This window comes from Pteropus vampyrus, unplaced genomic scaffold (genome assembly GCF_000151845.1).
Source record: "Pteropus vampyrus isolate Shadow unplaced genomic scaffold, Pvam_2.0 Scaffold131, whole genome shotgun sequence".
Classification (NCBI taxonomy): domain Eukaryota; kingdom Metazoa; phylum Chordata; class Mammalia; order Chiroptera; family Pteropodidae; genus Pteropus; species Pteropus vampyrus.
The window spans coordinates 749509-760285 of record NW_011888912.1 but is presented as its reverse complement, the minus strand read 5'-3'; the positions used below and the strand labels follow the sequence as shown (position 1 = coordinate 760285).

General features: G+C 50.9%; 1 protein-coding gene across 1 annotated transcript in view; it reads left to right on the top strand.

The window, feature by feature from the left end:
- Window positions 1-556: 556 nt before the first annotated feature.
- ATP6V1G3 (ATPase H+ transporting V1 subunit G3) overlaps window positions 557-10777 on the top strand; it is a 13754-nt gene continuing 3533 nt past the window's right edge. Inside the window, exons 1-2 of the mRNA XM_011367246.2 lie at window positions 557-767; window positions 9750-9850. Of these exons, the coding sequence (XP_011365548.1) occupies window positions 686-767; window positions 9750-9850 (183 nt within the window). The 5' untranslated portion in view covers window positions 557-685. The remainder of the gene's footprint in view (window positions 768-9749; window positions 9851-10777) is intronic.

Genomic DNA, 10777 nt, shown 5'->3' with positions numbered 1-10777 from the left:
CCCTCAACACGGGGTCGTCACCACGGCAGGACCTCTGCAGGACTGCGGCACAGGGCACGACTTGGGGGCGATGCGCGCCCCGAGAAACGCTTTCACGCCTGTCCCCGGAGGCCGAGGGCAAAAAGGAAGAGCTCTCGAGCCCACCCCCCGTGCACAAAGCCAGGAAGTCGCCTCCCTGGCGGATGGTAAATAAGCCTGTCCCACGCAGGTAACCGAATCGCTAGAAACGAAGAAAGAGAAAGATCTAAAACCAGAGCCGCGTAGACAAGGACGAAGCGCGGCCTTACGACCTGGAAGGAAAGGTCAGTACACAAGTTGATGCTTTTTGGAAAGAAGAGGGAACAAAGTTAATTGTCCAAAAGACGCCGACCTCGTGTTTTTTTAAGTAGACTCAACGCCCCACTGATGCCTCCTGATTTCACAGAGAAGAGCCGAAGCTGGCAGGGGCATCAGGGCCCCAGCTCGCCGCGTCGACGGACCTGTTTTGCTGGACTCCACCCTTGGGCTCTCCTTGGGGCCCAGCTCTCTGGCCAATCAGGCCATTTGGGGACAAACAGCTGTGTTTGGAGCTCACTGTTGACACCACAACCTGAGTTATGCGGTGCTTTCTGTGAGGATAAACAGACCTCTCCCTCCCTTACCCTGATTTCACAGAAGCTGCTGGCCTTGCAGTGAGTGAGCTGTCATGGCCAGCCAGTCCCAGGGGATCCACCAGCTCCTTCAGGCGGAGAAAAGGGCCAAGGACAAGCTGGAGGACGCCAAGAAAAGTAAGTCTCCATTCTCTCTGACCTGTGAGGGGTTTGTCACAGAGTGGACGAGGGGGTGCCCGGAGCTGAGCACGGAGCTCAGGGGCAGGCCAAGTCTGCTTCAAAGCCCGGTCTGCTCTCTCCCTGCGACCTTGGCCAGTTCGTGGAAACTATCCGGTCATATGTCCCCCCACCATTACCGGGAGGGGACAAAGTTCCCTAACTCGGACCCATCCCTTTGAGAGTCCATGTGTGCAACAAAGTGATAAGAAGTGTTGAAGTTATGGGGACATAGGCTTAAGCCTTGCCTGCCACTTCCCTAATGCCACCACACCCCAGTGTCTCAACACTGTGACCCGGTTCAGAGATAAGCAACTTCCAGAATGATCTGCTCGCTGGTGAGTGAGCGTGAGCAAGTTACTTGTCCTCTGTAAGCATCCGTTCCTGTTTCCGTTAAATTGCGACAGTGACCGTGAGCAGCTCTTCGTCGTCCCTCTCTTGATGGCTTTAAAAATATGTCCATTTTATTCTCGTTTTCTAACTTCCTGTTTGTTTTGTCCTGCATCCGTGTCCTCACACACGGAACGTTCTCGATAAACTTCAACCGCCTTCTTATTCTCTTCGATATCCACGTGCGCCCAGCATTCCCGTTTTGTGCGCGTAGCAGCTGAGAGGCCATAATTTGCCAAAGGTCGTAATTTTGAACAATAGAAAAGATCACGTGCTTACCTTAGTTAATCCTCACGTGAACCCTCTTTGCAAAGGGGAAAATGACACTCGGAGAAATGATGCGACTTGCCCAAGTCCTCCCGGGGGGTAAGTGCTAGACTCAGGACTTGCGTGGGGCCTGATACCCACCCCGAGATCTTAACAACCTCACCGCACAAAACGTGCGTCATTTCTGTAACGTCAGCCAGCAGCGCAGACCTGCAGCTCCTACGCCGGTGGCTTGGGCCAGTACCTGTGTCTTCCCTTTGTCCCGTGTCCTAGCATGACTTAATCTATGATAACGTGCCGTTTACATCTTCCTAATTAGATTCTAAGCCGAGCAAGGCAGGGGCCGCGTTGTGACACGTGGCTCTTGTTACTCTTTGCATGAGCGTGGTGACTGGGCCGGAGCAGGGACGGACACAGCTCGTTTGACCATGCTGAGCGGGCTGTGGGGACAGTACGTCGCGGCGCCAGGCAGGATGTTGGGAGGGAGGCCGTCTCGTCTCCCGAGGTTTCCCATTTTCCTTCCCGAACGCCCAGCACGTGGGCACCAACCACCATAGGGGCGGCTCCACGCACAGGTGCCGGCGAGGAAGGCGGGGGATGATGGACGCAGACATCGCCTCAGCCATGCGGACGATTCATGCGAGCAGAGAGCGATTTTACAGAAAACAGAGCGGTCTGTGACCCGCCGGTTGGGACAGGGTAGAAAATTCCCTTTCCTGTCATTCAGATTTCATAAACCACCTTAGAAATGTCCAGGACAGAAGAACAGCTCGTTTTAAAACGTGAGCATCATGTTACCTTTGCTTCCTTATTATGGAAGAAACAAAAAAGACACTATATCGAGCCCGTACGTAATCAATATGATCGCACGATTGGCATGATCCTTACAGGCCAGCTCTCCTTTTTCAGTTCCCTCCCTGGCCCGCCACCCTCCGGTGAGCGTGCTCCGCGTGGACAGTCGCTCCTCACGGCTGGGGAAGGCACCCCGAGTTGTTCGTCTACAAAATGTTCATCGTGTGTGCCAGGAACTTCAGTATTTGTGTATTTTTTCCTTGGGCTTTGTTCATGAATATTCAAGCAAAGAGTCAACCCATAATAGAAATAGCCAGGCCTCGCAAGCGTTTTGGAAACTATTTTGACTTTCAACAAGTCACCTCTGCACTCGGTTCTCCAGAGAATGTCGGTCTGTCCCCTTTGCCTCGGACGGGCTGGGCTGTGAGGCCCGTTGTCTGTCACCGGCTCGGAGGCGTTTTCTTATAAAGCGCTCCTCTGTGGATCTGGCGCTTGGTAAGGTCTCTCATATTTCACGAGTTTTCATTTCATGCATTTTATTTAATTTCATAAGTATTTATGGGGTGCCGACTGATTTCTAAGCCACTTTGATGTATTCATTGACGAGAAGGCCCAGACTCTTCCGCGAAGGATACGCCAGTGACAGAAACGCGCGGACGAGTGTGAAAGGGAGAGGAGCAGAAAGGGAGACGTGGGGAGGAAGGGGGACAAGGGACGTGCCGGCGGCCGCCGTTTTCAGAGACCCAAATATTCCACTTTTTTTTTTTCCCATAAAGAGATTCACTTGCAAATCTGCCACGTCCGAAGGCCACATAGAGACTCAGGATGAGAACCCATGAAATCACCATGGCGAACGGGTGACGGAAGGTCTCTGATCACTTTCTCTTTCTTAAACCCATTTCTTTGAAAGCCCCTCGGGAAGTTGTCCCGAGCCCCAGCCCCAGCTGGAGCAGGACAGCCGAGCGTGTGTCAGAGGGAGGGCCGGCCACAGGGAGGGAGAGGAAACACAGAGCCGCTCGCGTGGCCAACGTTTCGGGAAAACGCAGGATTAATAAGGTGGTAGAATTTATATGTGACGCTGCACAAGTATGACCATGCTCCATTAAGGACGACCAGCTCGGAGCTCCAGGGCTGTTACGCGACACCGTTTATGGCACAGGCGTTTGGCCGTTAGGGATGCAGAGACAGGCTGTGGACCTTGTGGATCAGAAAAATCTCCGAAAGGCTGGTTGTTAGGTCTGGAAATGGAATACGCTGCCCCCTCCTCGCCGACAGTCGCCGGCCACAGGGAGGGACCGTGCGAGGGGCGGGAGCAGAGCCCGAATGGGCCGGAACACCTGGCGTGTGACGCAGCGGAGCAGGAGAAGCGTTGGCCTTCTGTTTGCTCGTTCACATAAACTTGAGTTTCTTCGTCTATGCCGCGGAGCAGCTCTGAGTTTTGATCTCTTTTCTCGGTGAAATGAAAATACAGCCAAGACGCTGTGAGGGTTGGAAATTGCACCTGAGATAGTGGAGTGCACGCTAAGTAGTTGCTTTTATTTTTAATATACGTAATGTATGTACTTGTATATTACTATGATAACAATGGAAGGATGGGCTAGAATGGGCTAGTTTCATTCTTTTTTGCAATTTCCGAGAGCTCTGGGCCAGCTTGCCCTGGAGCTAGGAAGACCTGGACGGCTCCTGGCGAGGTGACAAATAGCTCAGCTATTTGCCTCTATTTGCTGATTACGGATTTAACTATACGTATTAGTTCAGACACGCACACAGACTGCTATGGGCAAAGCAGCCTCGCCGGTCGGTTGAATTCAGATGGAGTCTCAGTAGGTTGGCATTAGTTTCAATGATCTCACTTGCAGTTAACAGCTTTTGCCTACGAAATTGTTCATTAATCAACACATAGAAGTGGGTGTGCTGGTCCAGGACAAGTTACATGTTCATGACGGGAACATCAGACCTGCCTCGCATCTCCAGGTTTGGGGCAATGACCTGTATCTTCGATCGGGATTAGATTAGGAATTTGAGGTCCCATCAGAAGCAGGAGGGGTGAAGATTTGTGTTTCTCTGAAATAGGTGATGCTTTTACTTCCAGTGAGGCCCTGTGAGGAGAACCGAGTTCTTTTACAAACGTGGAGAACACGGCTCTGCACGGCCGCCATGCTCCTCAGAGGCTCAGAGGCACGTGGGTCGACGCCGCGTGAAGAACCCGTGTTTTATTATTTTTAAACATGCGCCATCGTCCCTCCCACAAATGAACCATCTGTCTACTTTGGGAGCTGCCGAAAACAGCATGTGTGTTCAACTCAAAATGACAACTTGCGTGATGGCATATAGATTGAGAGACACGGCAGGTAACGCAAATATTCGCATACGAGAAAAACTGAACAAGCAGGTACATCGGAAAGTTCTAAAAAGTAGCACAAGCCCCCAACGGTCTCTTAAGCACAGTCTTCCACGAGGTCCTCACTGAATCACACTCTAGGGCAAAATTAACACCTAAGGAAGTATTTCTACTTTCGACTTGGATAATACATCGGCTAGTACAGCAACGCGGATGAGTTTTTGTGGGTCTGTTAAAATCAGCTAACTGCCTATTTGTTCTCACATATGCAGATACTCTGAGTTATTTAAGCAAGCCCCTCGATTTAGTCAGTTCTTCACGATGCAAGTGGGTATCTTGGTTCAGGAGGACATGACTTCTAATAAACTAGTAAAATACGCATTGTGGCATTGGAACTTCCCGGCCCTGTCTCGTGCGTTTTGTGGGCTTGTAAACCCCTTCTCCTTCCTTACAGCCCACAGACTAATGGGCTATTGGTAAGTATATTGGACTTTCATTTCTTCGAGTGGGTCGTGTTAAAATAATAACCACAGACCATTTTCATCTATTAATTCCATTTGATTCTACTCATTCCAGGATCTACACAAAACTCTTTGTGATTTTTATTTTTTTAATAAGGAAAGTACAAGTAAAGGCAAAACGAAGACAAGACCCAAGAAGCAGATCGATGGATAAATTACACGGGGGACAAATCGGACACCGAATGAGGCGGTTGTTTTCCTTTCCCGGTGACTCAAAATTGTTCGTTAATCAACACATAGAAGTGGGGGTGCTGGTCCAGGACAAGTTACGTGTTTCTGATGTCTGTGGGAGGAGAGCGAAATATGGCACTTGTTGAACCAGGCTGATTCTGTCGTAATAGTAACAACCCCGAAAAGCCGAGAAAGGTTTTTGCTGGTTTGGGGGTTTTTTGGGTGTCGTTTGTTTTTTCTGGGTGGGGGAACAGAGCAAAGCTGGTTTGTGGCAACAGGGAGGAGTCTCCAAACACGCCCGAGGGGCTCCTGGTCCTCACGGCACGTCAGGGTTTCTGCCCAGGTGACGCACTCGCGTGAACACCTGCCCTCAGGCTCCGCCTGCCACACCCAGCTGGCATCGCCGTCTCTGTTCGTCACTGCGCCTCTGCATTACTCTGCCGGGGCTGCTGTGACAAAGTCCCACGAACCGTGTGGCTCCCAACAGCAGGACTAAGTCACCTCACGGCTCGAGGGGCCGGAAGTCCACATCCAAGACGCCAGCAGGACAGGTCCTTCTGGAGGCTCCGAGGGCGCCCCCGGGCCGTGCCCGCCGTCCAGCCACCTCGGCGTCCTGGGCTTGGAGCCGCAGTGTTCAAATCGCTGCCTGTGGGATCACGTGGCCTCCTCCCCGTGCGTCTGCTCTGTGTCTCTGCCTCTTCTCGTTCCTGAATGTTGGCTTTGCCCTGGGGTGAGGCCTCGGCCCCCTTTCTCCTCCCCCTGTCCACTCTCCCTCGATTTCGGTCCCCAGCCCATTGCACGACAAGCACACGCACAGACCCAGAGGCACGCGCAAACCTCTGTCTCCCTTCCAGGCCTTTCTCCTGGGCCCCACGCTTGTCTGTCCAGCGGCTTCGAACAGCCGCAACTGGCTGTCCTCGGGGATGCCGACGGAGGCATCCTTGGTGACATTCTGAGGGCTTCTCCACAAACTCAGGCTTTACTCGCTGCAAAAGGCCCCCGGCAACTGCGCCTGTTCTTCTAATAATGATTCCGAATTACCGCGTGGCCCGTCTTCGCCCTCATAACGCGTTCTTCCTAGTCCCTGTGCTGACTTTTCCTGGTCGATTATGAGATCTGCTCTGCAGATGAGGAAACTCAGGTTCAGAAACTGCCTCGCCCCCTATGCGGAGCTGCTGACATCTTAGGGCGGGACTGGGGTGCAGCTCTGAGCCCCGTCTGGAATGGCACGTGAAATCCCATCTTCCCCACCGGAAGAAGGTTCCAGAACTCAGCTAGCAACCCGAGCAACATGCCACGGGGTTCACCTCCGCAGCAGCTCGTGAAACGTGGACCGGATCTGTCTGCGGAGCAAGCAAAGTGTCCAAAGATGAACGAACAACCTTGGTCGGGTGGCACCATTTACAGAGTCCCCGAGGAGAGCTCAGAAAGGGCCTTCTTGCCTTTGTACTGATTCCCAGAGGGACCGTGCGCCCCCACGTCTGTCCTGGCTCACAAATCTATTCCGCTTACGGCTCTCTCCCGGAACATCGTCCCCCCCCTCCACGCACACACACACACACACACACACGTGCGCATGCACACACACACTCACACACACGCACACACATGTGCACACACACGCACACACGTGCGCACACACACACCCCCGCAGCCCTCTCTGAGCCCCGCTCTCTGTATCTGGGTCTGTCTGTTCCTATTTCCGACTCCGCTCACGTGAGACGTGACTGTTGGGGTGAAGGGAAAGCACGAATTCCTCAGATTTCTAGAAGTTGCCATAAACATGGTTATTTTTCACTGTCTCAAAATGAATAGAATCGAGGTGCGCATTGCACTGTTTTCACAGTCGAGCGTGTGTCTGCTTTACAGCTTTACGTATTTTATAATTTTCCTCTTGGAAGCTGGAGCAGCACGTACGTCATTCCAAAATACCCTGTGCGTGCCGGCCGGTGGCAGGGCTGTCCCACATGCCGGCCTCTGCCCTGTTTCTACGCCGCGCGTGATACGTAGTAGGTGTTTGACGGATGCTGCATGGAAGGGGGGTGGGTAGTGAAGGTGGCCGGAGGATGCGAGGCGCCCTCCTCTGCTCTGCCCCGCACGTGGCTTGGGCAGCATGTAAAATCAATCATAATGCGCAAGGCAAGCTCGTTTCCTAAAACGAAAGTCTGAAAACTGGGCCTGACAAGCCTGCGTGACCTTGGGTCCGCTTGGGGACCAACTATTTGACGCCCGTATTTCTATCTGGCCGCCCCCGCGTGTGACTCAGAAGGCCCCGAGAAAGAATCCGAACCCCTTTCGGTTCCCAGCAGCCATGCTCCTCATGCTTTAGAAGAAAGAGGTCTGATGCTAAAATTTGGAAGCCCTGGCTCGCAGCCAGCGGAGCCAGCGGAGGTCACCGGGGGCGGACCCGATGCGTGCACTTGGCTTCCGCTCTGGCGACACGGGGCCCTCGGGGCTCCGGGCTCTTCCCCGGATGAAATCACGGTGGCGTCTGCCGGCTCACGCGGGCAGCGGCTGAGTCTCGCCAGGACGCAGCCGGGCCGGCAGCCGCCCGCCCGTGGCTCTCCTGCTTAATCGAACGAGCACCAGCAGGTGACCCGTGCCGTGGCAGGGAGTCCCAGACACACTGCGGCGGAGCCCGCGCACGGCCCCCTAAGCGGGAGCTGGGTGGTTCGGGGCCAGGGCTTAGAGGGAGAACTTCTCCTGTTGTTCTTGTTATTTCTCAGAGCCCCGACTTCGAAAGCGCAGTTTTTACATATTATGGAATTAAGATGATGTTTTACAGGACTTATTTTATAAAACAGTTACGTGCCCCGCGCGACCTAGGATTACTAAGAAAACGTTAATAATCGTAAATATATTTTTGTCCCGACGTTTATGACAAGCAGTGATAAGGGAGCGGGCCGGGCTCACAGACTGGTTTTCTCTGCCAGTTGTCACCTGTGTCGTCTGGGCCTCCCAGGTGTCTGGTGAGGACGGGAGGGAAGACGGGACCCTGTGTACACGGAAGGGTCACGAGCGGGCATTAGGAAGGAAGAGGGGTGTGCCGCCGGGAGCGGTCCTTGAACCTCGAGCTTCCGCAGACCTCGGATTTTAAAGAGAATAAAGACAGAGGCCGATATCTGTTCTGAGTGAGGTGTATCGAGGCCCCTTCGAGAGGAACAGGCATTAATTAAAAGAGACCCGTTTCGATGGCTCCTGAGTCCGTCCATGTACAGTAACTTGCAAAGCAGCTCACGCCTCGCAGGGAGAGAAATTTAGAAACCATCCGCACGTGGCTGCTACCAAGACACCCAGAAACACAGGCACATGAAAACGTGTATCCAGAGGACGGATAAAAGTTCACGGTGAGATTTTCCTCTATGCTACTTAATCAGAACGCGGTTATTCAGTTCACGGTCCACACGATATAAGAAACGTTTGACAAAAATCACAAACAAACGCTTCAGAGACATTATCAGAATGGTAATGGGGGAGAAAAGCAACTATGCGAGATAGAAAAGGCTGAAGGTGTTTAAGGGAAAGGGACAGACAGCAGACTCGGGAAAAGGAGAATTTTAATACAGTTCAGAGTTTCTTTAAGGTTTTAATGATCACAGAGCGTCAGTGCCTATGGTGGTGGGTAGCGGGGGCATAGCAGCAATTAATATTAGTCTATAACCCCCCAAACTTCCTCTGCTTGCCCCCAAAGTCATGTGCTTAGCTAATGACCCGTTCGGCATTGTGTTTGTCTGAAACTTTCATCTGCCATGCTGTCTGCCGGCTGAAGGCTTACACCTTTGCTCTTAATAAAAGCAAAGAGAGCTACTTAACTCAGCTCCTAACCATCAAAAACGATTGGTTTTATGACCACTTTCAAGTCCCCCTCAGGGCAAGCTACTAGGGGGAAAAAAAAATATATATATATATCCACTTTGATGTGTTGTAGGGCTTAATCAGACATCCTAGAGTCGAGAAATGGCAAGAAAAAAAAATCCCAATAAAACGCTTTAAAAAATTGTAAGTCGGTTTGATAGAGTCTGAGTTGCAAGTTTGTAGGGTCGGGGTCTGGAGCTCTGCCAGCATTAAATCAGATCCAGTTGGTGTGGATGGAGGGGTTCCTGGCAGCAAATCCGGACAGAAAACCTGACCAAATAATGTGTTTTCAAGCAAGTGACAGCGAAAATCTGTTCTCTGCCTGTGACCGCTGTGAGCAGTGGGCAGATACGTTATTTAAACATGGAGGTGTGAGAGAATATGTCGTCATTTCCACGTTCTAAAGAATCCAAGGGAAAAAATAAGGAAATTTTTTAACATCTTTTTTTTTTTTTTTTTAGTGACGCTTGCCATTCTAGAAAAAAAAAATCACCAAAAAATAATGAATAATGTACACCTCACCTTACGCGTTTTAAAATCTAGCTGGAAATTCCACGTATATTGAAAAATATATATCATTCCTTCTCCGCCCCTGTTAAATTTCAGGAAAAGTCAAGCGAATAAAACAGGCTAAGGATGAAGCGATGGCGGAGGCCGACCAGTACAGGATGCTCAGAGACAAGCAGTTCCAGCTGACACAGTCCAAGGTAAGCGAGACGGCACCGGTGTTCACATGATGCGGGCCGCCAAAGGTGAACGTTCACACGGCGGGACGCGGAACACACACTGGACTGAGCAGATACGGTGCGGCCGAGGCTGAATATCACACTGAGTATTAAACATGACCGAATTGCTGATTTTTCACTTTCGGTTTCAAGGCTTTTGGATTTGTCCCCAAGTACCAATCAATAGTCATTATCTCATACACGGGATATATGAAAAATCTTATTTTCAGATACACAAGTTGAAGAGATCAGTGAAAGTATTATTCGTATCACAGGCCATTGACTAACATATTTTAGCAAGAAAAAACTTCAGAAAATGTATCTTTTGTGTGTGAATGTTACCAGCAGAATCAATAAAAAGTGTCGCGCAGTGTCACAGAGTGAGTTTGTTGGGCCGAATTTCCTTTGGTGAATTCAGGATTTACAAACGATCGAAGGAGACGGCGTTGCAAATTGCTGGAAAGTCTTCTGGTGTTCCCTTTTCAGCTGGGATGGGTCGTGCAACAAATCTTTCATAAAAGTATTAAAAGACGCTTTTTCTTTCACGAGCATTTACAAAATACCTGCAGTTGACAGTAAAAAATACAGGCACGAAAGTTTCAGAGCCGACACCTTCTTTTCATGTTGCGACATGGACTAAAAGAAATTATTAAATGTCATGTGCTATTCTAAAGTTGATGTGAATATTTGCTTTTGGCCTCAGATAAGGCCCCGTCCAGAAGGCTGACATTGCAGTTGGAAAACCTCTCTGTTTACAGCTTCAGTTTTTAAAGGGGAAGGTGTGGAGCTCGTGTCAGGTTAGGTGACCCGGATCCCAGGGCAGGAAAACCTCTTCCCCTGGGGGCTGTTCCTTAAGATAAAAAGTCCTTCTAGAATAAGTGAACCACTCAGCAAAAACAAATGCTTCTT